General features: G+C 44.1%; 1 protein-coding gene across 2 annotated transcripts; it reads left to right on the forward strand.

Moving 5' to 3' along the window:
* The first annotated feature begins 962 nt into the window (after window positions 1-962).
* LOC118552205 (HLA class II histocompatibility antigen, DQ beta 1 chain) lies at window positions 963-8,190 on the forward strand. 2 transcript variants are annotated; one of them, XM_036118532.2, is made up of 6 exons: window positions 963-1,168; window positions 3,769-4,038; window positions 5,773-6,054; window positions 6,559-6,669; window positions 7,208-7,231; window positions 7,825-8,190. In XM_036118532.2, the coding sequence occupies exons 1-6, from the start codon at window positions 1,057-1,059 to the stop codon at window positions 7,836-7,838; spliced, it is 813 nt and encodes a 270-aa protein (XP_035974425.1). In that variant the 5' UTR covers window positions 963-1,056; the 3' UTR covers window positions 7,839-8,190. The 2 variants fall into 2 exon arrangements, with proteins under 2 accessions (XP_035974425.1, XP_077911635.1); XM_078055509.1 differs by having other exon boundaries at window positions 7,208-8,190.
* Window positions 8,191-12,306: the final 4,116 nt, after the last annotated feature.

Genomic DNA, 12,306 nt, shown 5'->3' on the forward strand with positions numbered 1-12,306 from the left:
GGGACGCCTGGGTGGCTCAGTTGGTTAAGCATCTGCCTTCGGCCCAGATCATGATCCCAGGGTCCTGGGATCGAGCCCCGCATTGGGCTCCCTGCTCCGCGGGAAGCCTGCTTCTCCCTCTCCCACTCCCCCTGCTTGTGTTCCCTCCCTCGCTGTGTCTCTCTCTGTCAAATAAATAAATAAAATCTTAAAAGAAAAAAAGAAAAGAAAACAATCATTTGAAAAAAAAAAGATTCTTGCATAATGAAGAATCAGATGCCCACAGGGCTGGGTGTCACTTTTTTTTTTTTTTTTTTTCTTGCACCACATATTAACCCGGTATTCCCAACACTTACACATGGCAGCTGAGGAACATTTTGCAATATTAAACAAGTCATATTAGTCTTAAGTTTATATATACGATGATCTGGATATAAAATGCATGAAACGTGATCCACATTTTACAAAGAGAAGCCTGAGGCAAGAGGTTCAGTAATTCGCTGACTCTCATAAGGTCTATTAGTGGTAGAACTGCAGCTAAAAACCATTTCCTCCTAAGAACTATGCTTTTCCACCACAACTTAAGGCTCCTCAGAGGGTCTAAGATAATAGAAGTGAACATCTCGGAGACAATAATTCTCTTTTCCCTGAAATATGATCCCACTTATTTCCTACTAAAAATCCCAGGTATACAAACTAAAAATCCCAAATGTCACAAAGATGTCTACTCTTGAGTCATTTTTCATTCAGTTCTTTAAATCCCTGAGGCATTCAGTCTCTAGAATTTCTATAACTAGGAGAAAATCTTCACCTCAAATGTTCATCTAGTGTAATTTGATGAAGACATACTGCCAGGCTGAGAACCTTCATAAAAAATTGGACTAAGAACCTTCATAAAAAATGTCTGCCCAGAGACAGATGAGGTACTTCGGCTCCAGTGCTGATTGGTTCCCTTCACAGGGACTCTCCACTCCTACTGTGGATGGAAGCTTTCACAGGTTTTTATTCTCTGAAGTGAGTACTCAGAGCCACCAGGTAGGAGCTGCGTTGACTACCATTTCTTTTTCCTTGTTCCCAATGATGCCTGGGAAGATGGCTCTGCGGATCCCCAGAGGCCTCTGGACAGCAGCTGAAATGATGATCCTGGTGGTGCTGAGCATCCCAGTGGCTGAGGGCAGAGACTCTCCACGTAAGTGCAGAGCACCTGTTCCCCAGAGCCACCACCCTAGGGAACAGGCTCTGAAGGACCTTCGGGCTGGGGTGTGGAAGGTTCTATGATCTCGGAATACAGTCTTTTTTTTAAGATTTATTATTATTTATTTATTTGACAGGGAGAGAGCACAAGCAGGGGGAGGGGCAGGCAGAGGGAGAGGATCCTGAGCCAAGAAGCAAGCTCCTTGCTCAGCAGGGAGCCCGACGTGGGGCTCGATCCCAGGACCCTGGGATCATGACCTGAGCCAAAGGCAGTCACTTACCTGACTGAGCCACCCAGGTGCCCCCAGAATACAGTCTTTTATTACAGGTTTTCTCCATTTGGGGAAGAGAGCTCTGTTACATTCTCATTTCCATCTCTAAGGATGAGGTGAGGACAATCCCCATACCATGGACTCAATCCATCCTGGGGATGTTATAATGGGGAGGAAGAAACAAAGTTTGCATCTGCTACCACTGATAGGACAAAGTGACATTCGGGGTATTTTTGAAAATAAGAATTTGTTCAAAGGAGACACAGCAGGATTTTTCATTTCAGGGTCCCCCAAGACCTTGTCCTGGCTACACACTATGGGATTCTCTGTTGGAGAAATGTAGAGCAGCGAAGGTCTCTGTAGTCTTAGTATTTGATAAAAAGGACTCTACATTCCTGATTCTGAGTGGAGTGCACATTGAGGCAAACTCTTGGTATTTGAGTGAAACTGGGTGACCACAGACAGGGAGTCTTAACTTCAAGTTTCACTGGTTTATGGTCAGATAGTAACTTGTGTGGGATTCAGAGAGTTGAGTTGATGGTGAACTGAATTTAGGAGAAAGGAGAATGTAAAGAAGAGAAATAGCACATACCGAGAAACCATTTCAGCCACAGGATTAGTAACTTAATATAAATTCTCTCTGATCTTCCTAACACCCCTATGTGTGGGGATTATGACTTCCGCTTTACAAATTATAAGTATGATATGGATACTTCGTTTAGTAACCTACAGAAGCTGGTAAGTGGCAGGGTTAAATTGAAATCTATTTTATCTTATTCACAAGACTGTGTTCTTTCCATGAATAAAATGTTTCTTTCTAGGACTTGGAAGGTGTGTGTCCCTTTTAGCCCAGCAGGAATGAGCAAACCTCACACTGCAATTGGGTGGGTGTGACAGAAACCCAGTGTAAACCCACCCATGGGAAGGAAGGCCCTTTGCAGGGGACCAAGAGAATATGTTGTCAGGAGGAGGTCAAGCTTAATTTTTTAAAAAATTTTTTATTGTTATGTTAATCACCATACATTACATCATTAGTTTTTGATGTAATGTTCCATGATTCATTGTTTGCGTATAACACCCGGTGCTCCGTGCAGAATGTGCCCTCTTTAATACCCATCACCAGGCTAACCCATTCTCCCACCCCCCTCCCCTCTAGAACCCTCAGTTTGTTTTTCAGAGTCCATTGTCTCTTATGGTTCATCTCCCCCTCTGATTTCTCCCCCTTCATTCTTCCCCTCCTGCTATCTTCTTCTTCTTCTTTTTTTTTTTATTATTTTTATTTTTTTTTATTTTTATTTTTTTAAAGATTTTATTTATTTATTTGACAGAGAGAGACACAGCAAGAGAGGGAACACAAGCAGGGAGAGTGGGAGAGGGAGAAGCAGGCTTCCCGCTGAGCAGGGAGCCCGATGCGGGGCTCGATCCCAGGACCCTGGGATCATGACCTGAGCCGAAGGCAGACGGTTAACGACTGAGCCACCCAGGCGCCTCTTCTTTTTTTTTTTTTTTTAACATATATTGTATTATTTGTTTCAGAGGTACAGATCTGTGATTCAACAGTCTTGCACAATTCACAGCTCTCACCATAGCACTTACCTCCCCAATGTCTATCACCCAGCCACACCATCCCTCCCACCCCCCACCACTCCAGCAACCCTCGGTTTGTTTCCTGAGATTAAGAATTCCTCATATCAGTGAGTTCATATGATACATGTCTTTCTCTGATTGGCTTATTTCACTCAGCATAACACCCTCCAGTTCCATCCATGTCGATGCAAATGGCAAGATCTCATTCCTTTTGAAGGCTGCATAATATTCCATTGTATATATATATCACATCTTCTTTATCCATTCATCTGTGGATGGACATCTTGGCTCTTTCTGGTCAAGCTTAATTTTTGACCTTTCTCCTTATTCCCTTGAACTCTTGTGCTTAGGTGGACACTTGTTTGTCTCTGAGGTTCACTGGAGTTCTATGGAAAATGGGATTTCATGTGAGAACGTCCTGATCCGAGTACAGGGATGGATGTAAAATCAACCCGACTGCCCTATTTTCCTCAGTTTTCTGGCTCAGGCAGGGCTCCCATGTCCTAAGGCTTGTTCCTCCCTCCCCTCCCTGGAGGAAGGCAGTTCTGGAAGCCTTCAGAGGAGGGCAGGCAGGCCTGGAAAAGAGGATGCTCCGGGCCTGGTTGACAGGCATCCAAGGTGGGAGGCCTTCAGGTTTATCAGGCTGCCTGGCCTCGCCCCACAAGGCCCGCCCGGCCGTGGCTGTTGGTTGCGCTGAGGGGCAAGGGCCTGACTGACCTGCGGTGATTCCCTGCAGAGGATTTCGTGTACCAGTTTAAGGGCGAGTGCTATTTCACCAACGGGACGGAGCGGGTGCGGCTCCTGACCAGATACATCTATAACCGGGAGGAGTACGTGCGCTTCGACAGCGACGTGGGGGAGTACCGGCCGGTGACGGAGCTGGGGCGGCCGGACGCTGAGTACTGGAACAGCCAGAAGGACATCGTGGAGCGGACGCGGGCCGAGGTGGACACGGTGTGCAGAAACAACTATGGGTTTGAGGAGAGAACGACCTTGCAGCGGCGAGGTGAGCGCCGGCCATTCGCCCTCCGGGGCCCCATCCCCCCGGCCCAGCAGAGTCCCCGCGCGGGGAGGGGCGGGGACGCGGGGCCGAGCTGGGGGACTGACCCGGCGGCCGTGCACTGTTCCTGCTGAGGTGGGTGGGTCCACCAGCGGGGCTGCGCTTCCTCTGACGTTTTCACCACTTCTGCGCGGCCCCGGCTCCCTACTTGAGTGTTTGGTTTCTCCCTCCCCACCTTTCGCTAAGCAGAGCCGAGTGAGCCCCCCATCCCCGCCCCAGTCCCGCAATGAGCTGTCCCGGCCCTTGCGAAGCTTAGTGGGCTGGGCCTGGTGGGGGGACGGCACCTTGCACACGTGGTAAATATGTTACAGTCGTCACAGGCCAAATTTTGACTTTTTGGTTTCAAATTATGATTCATCTTAATTGTTTTCTTAAACGGCTGTGACTAGTCCCGGACTTCTTTGACCGGAGGAACTGCCTTATCCTTGTCTGCCTAGTACCTGAGGCAGTGACTGTTAGGTAATGTGAGTACAAACCTTTGTGGAATTAACGAATAAATGTATTCGGCTGCCCATCCACTTAGGCTCAAGGGAAAATAGAACGGTAAATATGCCTTAAAAATGGACTTTATTAATTAGTCTTTACTATTTTGCTTAATCCTTTAAAGTAAACTTTGTGCGTTGGATCTTAATACCTTAGGATTTGTGAATGCAAAGTCTAAGAAAAAAGTGTTTGCTAAAAATATAAACTATATTTGGATGGTATTGTAAGGCAGAATTTTAATTTCTTAGAAAATCTCAACAAATGTCAGAATAGGAAGAGCTGAGGTTTTGGAGTCAATAAATTGATGCTATTAAATTATTAATAAAAATTGTTTCAGGTTTCCTTTGGCCTAAACCCTGCCTATCCTTCTTCCCTCTGCATCCCCTCCTCCCGGCATCACCAACCACTTCAGGGGTAAACATTCGGCAAGTTAATTGTAGCCATTTAATAAGGACCTATTTCTAGACAAATACTTTACCAGACACTATCTATATTATGCCATTTAATTTCCAATTAACTGCCTTGGGTATTAGGGATTAGCAACTACTTTATGTATCAATAGGAATATGGGGCGCCGGGGTGGCTTAGTCGTTAGGCGTCTGCCTTCTGCTCAAGTCATGATCCCAGCGTCCTGGGATCGAGCCCCGGGTCGAACCCCAATGGAACCCGGAATGGAGTTCCGAATGGAACCCCGCGTCGGGCTCCCTGGGCTCCCTGAGCTCCCTGGGCTCCCTGGGCTCCCTGCTCCGGGGGAAGCCTGCCTCTCCCTCTCCCACTCCCCCTGCTTGTGTTCCCTCTCTGGCTGTGTCTCTCTCTGTCAAATAAATAAATAAAATCTTAAAAAAAAAAAGGGATGGAGGGAAAGAAGTCCAGATTTATTATTTTTGTTTTTAAAAATTTTAAGAATAATGTCCTGTGTAATACAGCAATCTAAATTTTAAAAATGCTTTATTTTGTCAATTAATATCAACAGAATAACTTTCATAGAATGATTACTATGATTTCTTCAGACTCTGAAAAGTAAGCTGACTCCTGTGTTTATCCAAACTAATAAAGTGGCCAAGCTCAGATCCTAATTGAAGACTCGGAATCCAGGGATCTTTCCACCCTGGTACCAAGAGAGGACTCTTCTCCATGGGGAGACTTGCTGCGTAGTCCCACATCTCAGTGTCTTTTCTTGTCTGTTACTCCCCTCAGTGGAACCTACAGTCACCATCTCCCCGTCCAGGACAGAGGTTCTGAACCATCACAACCTGCTGGTCTGCTCAGTGACAGATTTCTACCCAGGCCAGATCAAAGTTCAGTGGTTTCGGAATGACCAGGAGGAGACAGCTGGTGTTGTGTCCACTCCACTTATTAGGAATGGGGACTGGACCTTCCAGATCCTGGTGATGCTGGAAATGACTCCCCAGCGAGGAGATGTCTACACCTGCCGTGTGGAGCACCCCAGCCTCCAGAGCCCCATCACAGTGGAGTGGAGTAAGGGGTAGTTTTTCTTTTCACTATGGGCCCCACAAGACAGAGCTTCCTCCAGCCCGTCCCCTTCTATTCCTCATCCTTGATGTCGCTACTGAGCTGGAAATACAGGAGATTAGAGCGCCTCTTGTCCCATGGCAGGGGCATTGGAAGAATCTTGATCGCACTGTCTTTCTAGATACTAGGCAGATCATTCTCCACACCCTGGCCCTACCACCCAGCCCTGTAGCTCTGAAGGATTTATTACTCTGGCTGGTGACTGGGGTCTTGGAGTCTGAGGTTAGGGATGTGTCTGGAGGAGCAGGTTTCAGCTTCCCCCTCTCTCTCACACACCCACCGTGTGCGAGGATCTGTCCGTGGGTCCTTCCTTCCCCTAGGGGTGGTCAGAATGGAGCACTGGGTTCGCCTTGCAACTCCAGCTCCTCTACCTCAGACTGGACTTCAGGCTTTCCAAAGGGACCCTGTGGGGTGTGGGGACAACCCTGACACTCAGGCTCTGCTCCCCAGGGGCACAGTCTGAATCTGCCCAGAGCAAGATGCTGAGTGGCATCGGAGGCTTTGTGCTGGGGCTGATCTTCCTCGGGCTGGGCCTTATCATCCGTCACAGGAGCCAGAAAGGTAAGGCCCTCTGGGAAAATGGGGGAGAAGAGCTGTGCCTGAGGCCCTCTGCTCAGGGGGGCCTGTGCCTCTAGATGTAGCTCTTTCCTTCTGACCTTGGAAGGAAGGAGGCTGGGCTGGTGGTGGGAGGAGATGGAATAACTTAAGGGGAGGCTTTGGAATCTGATGTTACTGGTTGAAAGGAGCCTTATCACAGAGGTAACAGGTGGAGTATATTCTAGGGCTCCCTTGCAGTTCATCATTGTCTCACTGGCTCCTTTCTGGAAGGTAGCTATGCTCACCACTACACCACCAACACTCTGGCTCCTTTCTGAAAGCTTCCTTCTTTAAGAGGGTCAGAGTGTCTGCTTCCCTTCCTTCTAGGGACAGTTTCATTCATTTGGGAGGATTTTAGCTTAGGGCAATTAAGCTTTCGTGGTTGCTGGGTAGGGAGAAAGTAAAATTCCAATTAAGTTGCTTATCTCATTTCCCTTTGGGGTGAGTGAGACACTGGCTATTTGTGTAATGAGACCTTTTTCTGTATCACTTCTTTTTGTAGGACCTCGTGGGTCTCCGCCAGCAGGTACTATTTCTGCTCTGATTCAGTGGGGGTTTGGGCACAGGTGAAAGAGGGAAGAGATGAGGTGAGTGCACCCGGGCACAATGGTCTCAGTTCATGGCCTAGTCCCTGCTACAGAGATCAGGAGTTAGGGAGAAGTTTGCCCAGTTTGTGTAGGCAGATCCAGGGTTGTTCTCCAGCGCCAATTCATAACTTCGGTGGTATCTTTCTGGGAAACGTGGAACCAGAGCCACGTCTTGGGTGTTAGACACCAGGATGATGCCCACGTTGTGTTACATGTTGGTGGCTGCTGCCTGTGTGAGTTTATAAATGAAAGGCTACTACTGGTGGAAAGAAGGTGAGTTATCATTACGTTTACTAAAACCTTAACATCCCCCTAAATAAAGGATCACGGCTGCTCCATCACCTCCCACACATCTGTGTGCGGCTGGAGTGCCATGTTCCCTTGAGTTGATTTCACCTTTACAGAGACACTGGGGGAGGTGATGACAATATGCCCTGGACCTCAGCTTTCTCTGATGCTGTAGTGGCCCTGAGAGGAGGGGAGAGGGCACGTCCCTCAGGGTCCCCTGTGCTGATCACTCTCTTTTCTACAGGGCTCCTGCACTGACGCCTGAGGATACCTGGGATTCCGCCGTCTGTAATGCCTACCTGTCCTTGCCCAGAATTCCCAGCTGCCTGAGAGCCCATCCCCCACATGGATCCGAGCCCCATAGCGCCTCTGATACAGTCACCAGGTGCCCTCCGGTGACCCCTGCCGGGCGGATCTGACTGTGATGCTGTTCCCTGCACTGGTTTAGGAGCCTCTGCCGTGAGCTCCTTGCTAGCAGCATCTCCTCCGGCCCCGAGGGCTCTTCCGTTTCCATTCTTCCTCCTCAGATTGTGCAAGAGGAGCACACAGAAGCCCTTTAGCTGAATGTAGAGATTTTATCATAATTAAACATGATTATGGGTTCTCTGTACCTGAGTCTTCTTAATCAGGTGGAGGCAGGAAACCAGTGCAGAATGAAAGGACCATACTGCTCCTTGAAGGCAGAATGGAGGCGTCTGGGGGTGCCAAGTTACAAGCAGGCAGAGGAAAGGGAAAATCAATTCAATAGTCACATCCTTCATGGGTATTTAGTATTGTTGAGTGCAGTGGCCTAAGGATGTGCCCGCCTCTCTTTAGGTTTGGTGAGTATTGTGTATATAAGCTGATAGTGGAATTATGCGAGCACAGATAGAGCGGCCCCTGGTGTCTCAGAGAACCACAGTGATGTTTCAAATATATCTTGGCAAGTCACATTGGTCAAGGTCCATTTTTATTTTTGAAAAAGTATAACTAGGAATAAGAGTACTGTTCCTGGTTTCACATGATAGGAACCCAACTCAAGTTTACTTTGTTTACGTTACAAGGAAGTCTGGGGTCAAGTGGATTTCAGAAGTGACTAGATCAAGGGGCGCCTTGGTGGCTCAGTCAGTTAAGCATGGGACTCTTGATTTCGGCTCAGGTCCTGATCTCAGGGTCGTGAGATCCAGCCCTGTGTCGTGCCCTGTGTTCAGTGGGGAGTCTACTGGAGATTCTCTCTTCCTCTGCCCTTCCCCCACTCTCTCTCCCAAATAAATAAATAAATCTTAAAAAAAAAAAAGAAGTAGCTAGTTCCTGACATTAAGTAGGATCTTCATCTTTATCTTCTCTTTCTGTTATATCTCTGTGTGCATCTTTCTATGTGTCTCTCCGTATCCCTTATATTTCTTTCAGTGTGTCTCTCTACATCTTTTTATTATAGTTTATTTATTGTTGTAGTACAGTTGACATACAATGTTATGTTAGTATCTGGTGTACAACACAGCGATTTGCAATTCCATACATTACTCAATGGTTACCACAATATGTGTAGTCACTATCTGTCACCATATAATGTTCTTATAACATTGTTGACTATATTGACTTTTTCTCTCCATGACTTATTTCTTTTATAACTGGAAGTTTGTACCTATTAGTCCTCTTCACTTATTTTGCTTAACCTCCCATCCATCTCCCCTGTGGTAACCACTAGTTTGTTCTTTGTATTTGTGAGTCTGTTTTTTTGTTTGTTTTGCTTTTTCGATTCCATATATAAGTGAAATCATATGGTATTTGTCTGTCTTTGTTTGTCACTTAACATAATACCCTCTAGGTCCATCCGTGTTGCTGCAGTTGGTAATATCTAATACTCTTGTGGTAGAGTAATATTGAATTGTATATATATGCCACATCTTCTTTATCCATCCTTCTATTGATTGACACTTGGGCTGCTTCCATACCTTTACTATTGTGAATAATGCTGCAATCAACTTAAGGGTGTCTCTGCATCTTTTTATGTCTGTCTCTGCATCTCTGTCTCTGTTGTGTCTCTCACTCTTTCACTGCATCTCTGCCTCTGTCTCTCTGTTTCTATCTTCACCTTTGCCATTATTTATCTGGATCTCTTTTTTTTCTGTTTCTTTTTGTATCTCTTTCTATGTCTGCATGTATCCCTTTGAATTAGTATTTTTGTATTGTTTGGTAAATACCTAGTAGTGCAATTGCTGGGTTGTAGGGTAGCTCTACTTTTAACCTTTTGAGCAACCTCTGCACTGTTTTCCAGAGTGGCTGCACCAGTTTGCACTCCCACCAACAGTGCAGGAGGGTTCCGCTTTCTCTACATCCTCGCCAACATCTGTTGTTTCTTATGTTGTTAATTTTAGCCATTCTGACTGGTATGAGGTGGTATCTCATTGTATTTTTGATTTGTATTTCCCTGATGATGAGTGATGCTGAGCATCTTTTCATGTGTCTGTTGGCCATTTGTATATCTTCTTTGGAAAAGTGTCTATTCATGATTTCTGCTCATTTTTTTAAACTGGATTATTTGTGTTTTGGGTGTTGAGTCTGAGAAGTTCTTTATAGATTTTGGATACTAACTCTTTATCAGATATGTCGTTTACAAATATCTTCTCCCATTCCATAGGTTGCCTTTTAGTTCTGAGGTTTCCTTCGCTGTGCAGAAACTTTTTATTTTGGTGAAACCCCAACAGTTTATTTTTGCTTTCCCTTCCTTTGTCTCAGGGGACATATCTAGTAGAAATTGCTGCAGCTGATGTCAAAGAGGTTGCTGCATGTGTTCTCCTCTAGGATTTTAATGGTTTCCTGTCTCACATTTAGGTCTTCTGTCCATTTTCAATTTATTTTTGTGTACTATGTAAGAAAGTGGTCCAGTGTCATTCTTTTGTATGTTGTTTTCTAGTTTTCCCAACACCATTTGCTGAAGAAATTATCTTTTTTTCTATTGGATATTTTTTCTTGCTTTGTCTAAGATTAATTAACCATAAAGTTGTGGGTTCATTTCTGGGTTTTCTATTCTGTTCCATTGATCTATGTGTCTGTTTTTGTGTCAGTATCATACTGTCTTTATCACTACAGCTTTGTAATAGAGCTTGAAGATCAGAATCATGATGCCTCCAGCTTTGCTTTTCTTTTTCAAGGTTCCTTTGGCTATTTGGCATCTTTTGTGGTTCCATACAGATTATAAGATTGTTTGTTTTAGGACTGTGAAAAATGCGGTTGGTATTTTGATAGGGATTGCATTAAAATGTATAGATTGCTTTGGGTAGTATAGACATTTTAAAAATATTTGTTCTTCCAAATCATGAACATGCAATGGTTTTCCATCTCTTTGTGTCATCTTCAATTTCTTTTATCAGTGTTTTACAGTTTTCAGAATACAGATTTTTTGCCTCTTTGGTTAGGTTTATTCCTAGGTATCTTATTCCTTTTTGTGCAATTATAAATAGGAGTGGTTCCTTGATTTTTCTTTCTGCTGCTTCACCATTGGAGTATAGAAATGTACCAGACCTCTCTGTATGTTGAGTTTGTATCATGCAGCTTTACTGAATTTGTATAACAGTTCTAGCAATTTTTTTGCTGGAGTCTTTTGTGTTTTTTATATAGTGTAGTGAAAGTGTGACTTCTCCCTAGCTGATTTGGATGCCTTTCTTTCTTTTTGTTGTCTGATTGCTGAGGCTAGGACTTCCAGTACTATGGTGAGAGTGGACATTTCTGTCTTGTTTCTGACCATAGAGGAAAAGCTTTCAGTTTTTCCCCATTAAGGATGATATTAAGTGTCAGTTTTTTATATATGGCCTCTATTATGTTGAGGTATGTTTCCTATAGCCCTACTTTGTTGAGGGTTTTTATTATGTGTGGATGTTGTACTTTGTTAAATGTTTTTTCTGCATCTATTGAGAGGGTCATATGGTTCTTATATTCCCTTCGATTAACATTGACTGATTTGCGAATATTGAACCACCCTTGCAGTCCAGGGAAAAATCTTACTTGATCCATGGTGAATGATTCTTTTAATGTACTGCTGGATTTGATTTGCTAGTATTTTATTGAGATTTTTTTCATCCATGTTCATCAGGGAAATTAGCCTATAGTTCTCATTTTTAGTGGAGTCTTTATCTTGTTTTGGAATCAAGGTAAAATTGGCCTCATAGAATGGATTTGAAGTCTTCCTTCCATTTCTATTTTTTTGGAAAAATGTGAGAATAGATGTTAACTCTTCTTTAAATGTTTGGTAGAATTCCCCTGTGAAGCCATCTGGCCCTGGACTATTTTTGTTGGGAGATTTTTCTTTTATTACTGATTCAATGTCTTTGCTGGTTATTGGTCTTTTCAAATTTTCTGTTTCTTCCTGTTTCAGTTTTGGTAGTTTATATGTTTTTAGGAATTTATCCATTTCTTCCATGTTGTCCAATTTGTTGGCATATAGTTTTTCATAATATTCTCTTATAATTGTTTATATTTCTGTGATGTCGGTTATGATCTCTCCTCTTTCATTTGTGATTTTATTTACTTGGGTCACTTTTCTTTTTGATAAATCTGGGATAGTGGTTTATAAATTTGACTAATTTTTTTCAAAGAATCAGCTCATGGTTTCATTGATTTCTTCAATTGTTTTTTTAGTTTCTATATCATTTATTTCTGCTCTAATCTTTATTATGTCCTTTCTTCTGCTGCCTTTAGGTTTTGTTTGTTGCTGTTGTTGTTGTGTGTGTGTGTGTGTTTCCTTTAG

Source organism: Halichoerus grypus, chromosome 9 (genome assembly GCF_964656455.1).
Source record: "Halichoerus grypus chromosome 9, mHalGry1.hap1.1, whole genome shotgun sequence".
NCBI classification, from domain to species: domain Eukaryota; kingdom Metazoa; phylum Chordata; class Mammalia; order Carnivora; family Phocidae; genus Halichoerus; species Halichoerus grypus.

Excerpts from the sequence above, each read along its gene's own strand:
- LOC118552205 (XM_078055509.1), top strand. The coding sequence starts at position 1,057 with ATGATGCCTGGGAAGATGGCTCTGCGGATCCCCAGAGGCCTCTGGACA. Across the intron at positions 6,055-6,558 it reads CCCCATCACAGTGGAGTGGA|GGGCACAGTCTGAATCTGCC; the intron begins GTAAGGGGTAGT and ends TCTGCTCCCCAG. Across the intron at positions 6,670-7,207 it reads CCGTCACAGGAGCCAGAAAG|GACCTCGTGGGTCTCCGCCA; the intron begins GTAAGGCCCTCT and ends TTCTTTTTGTAG.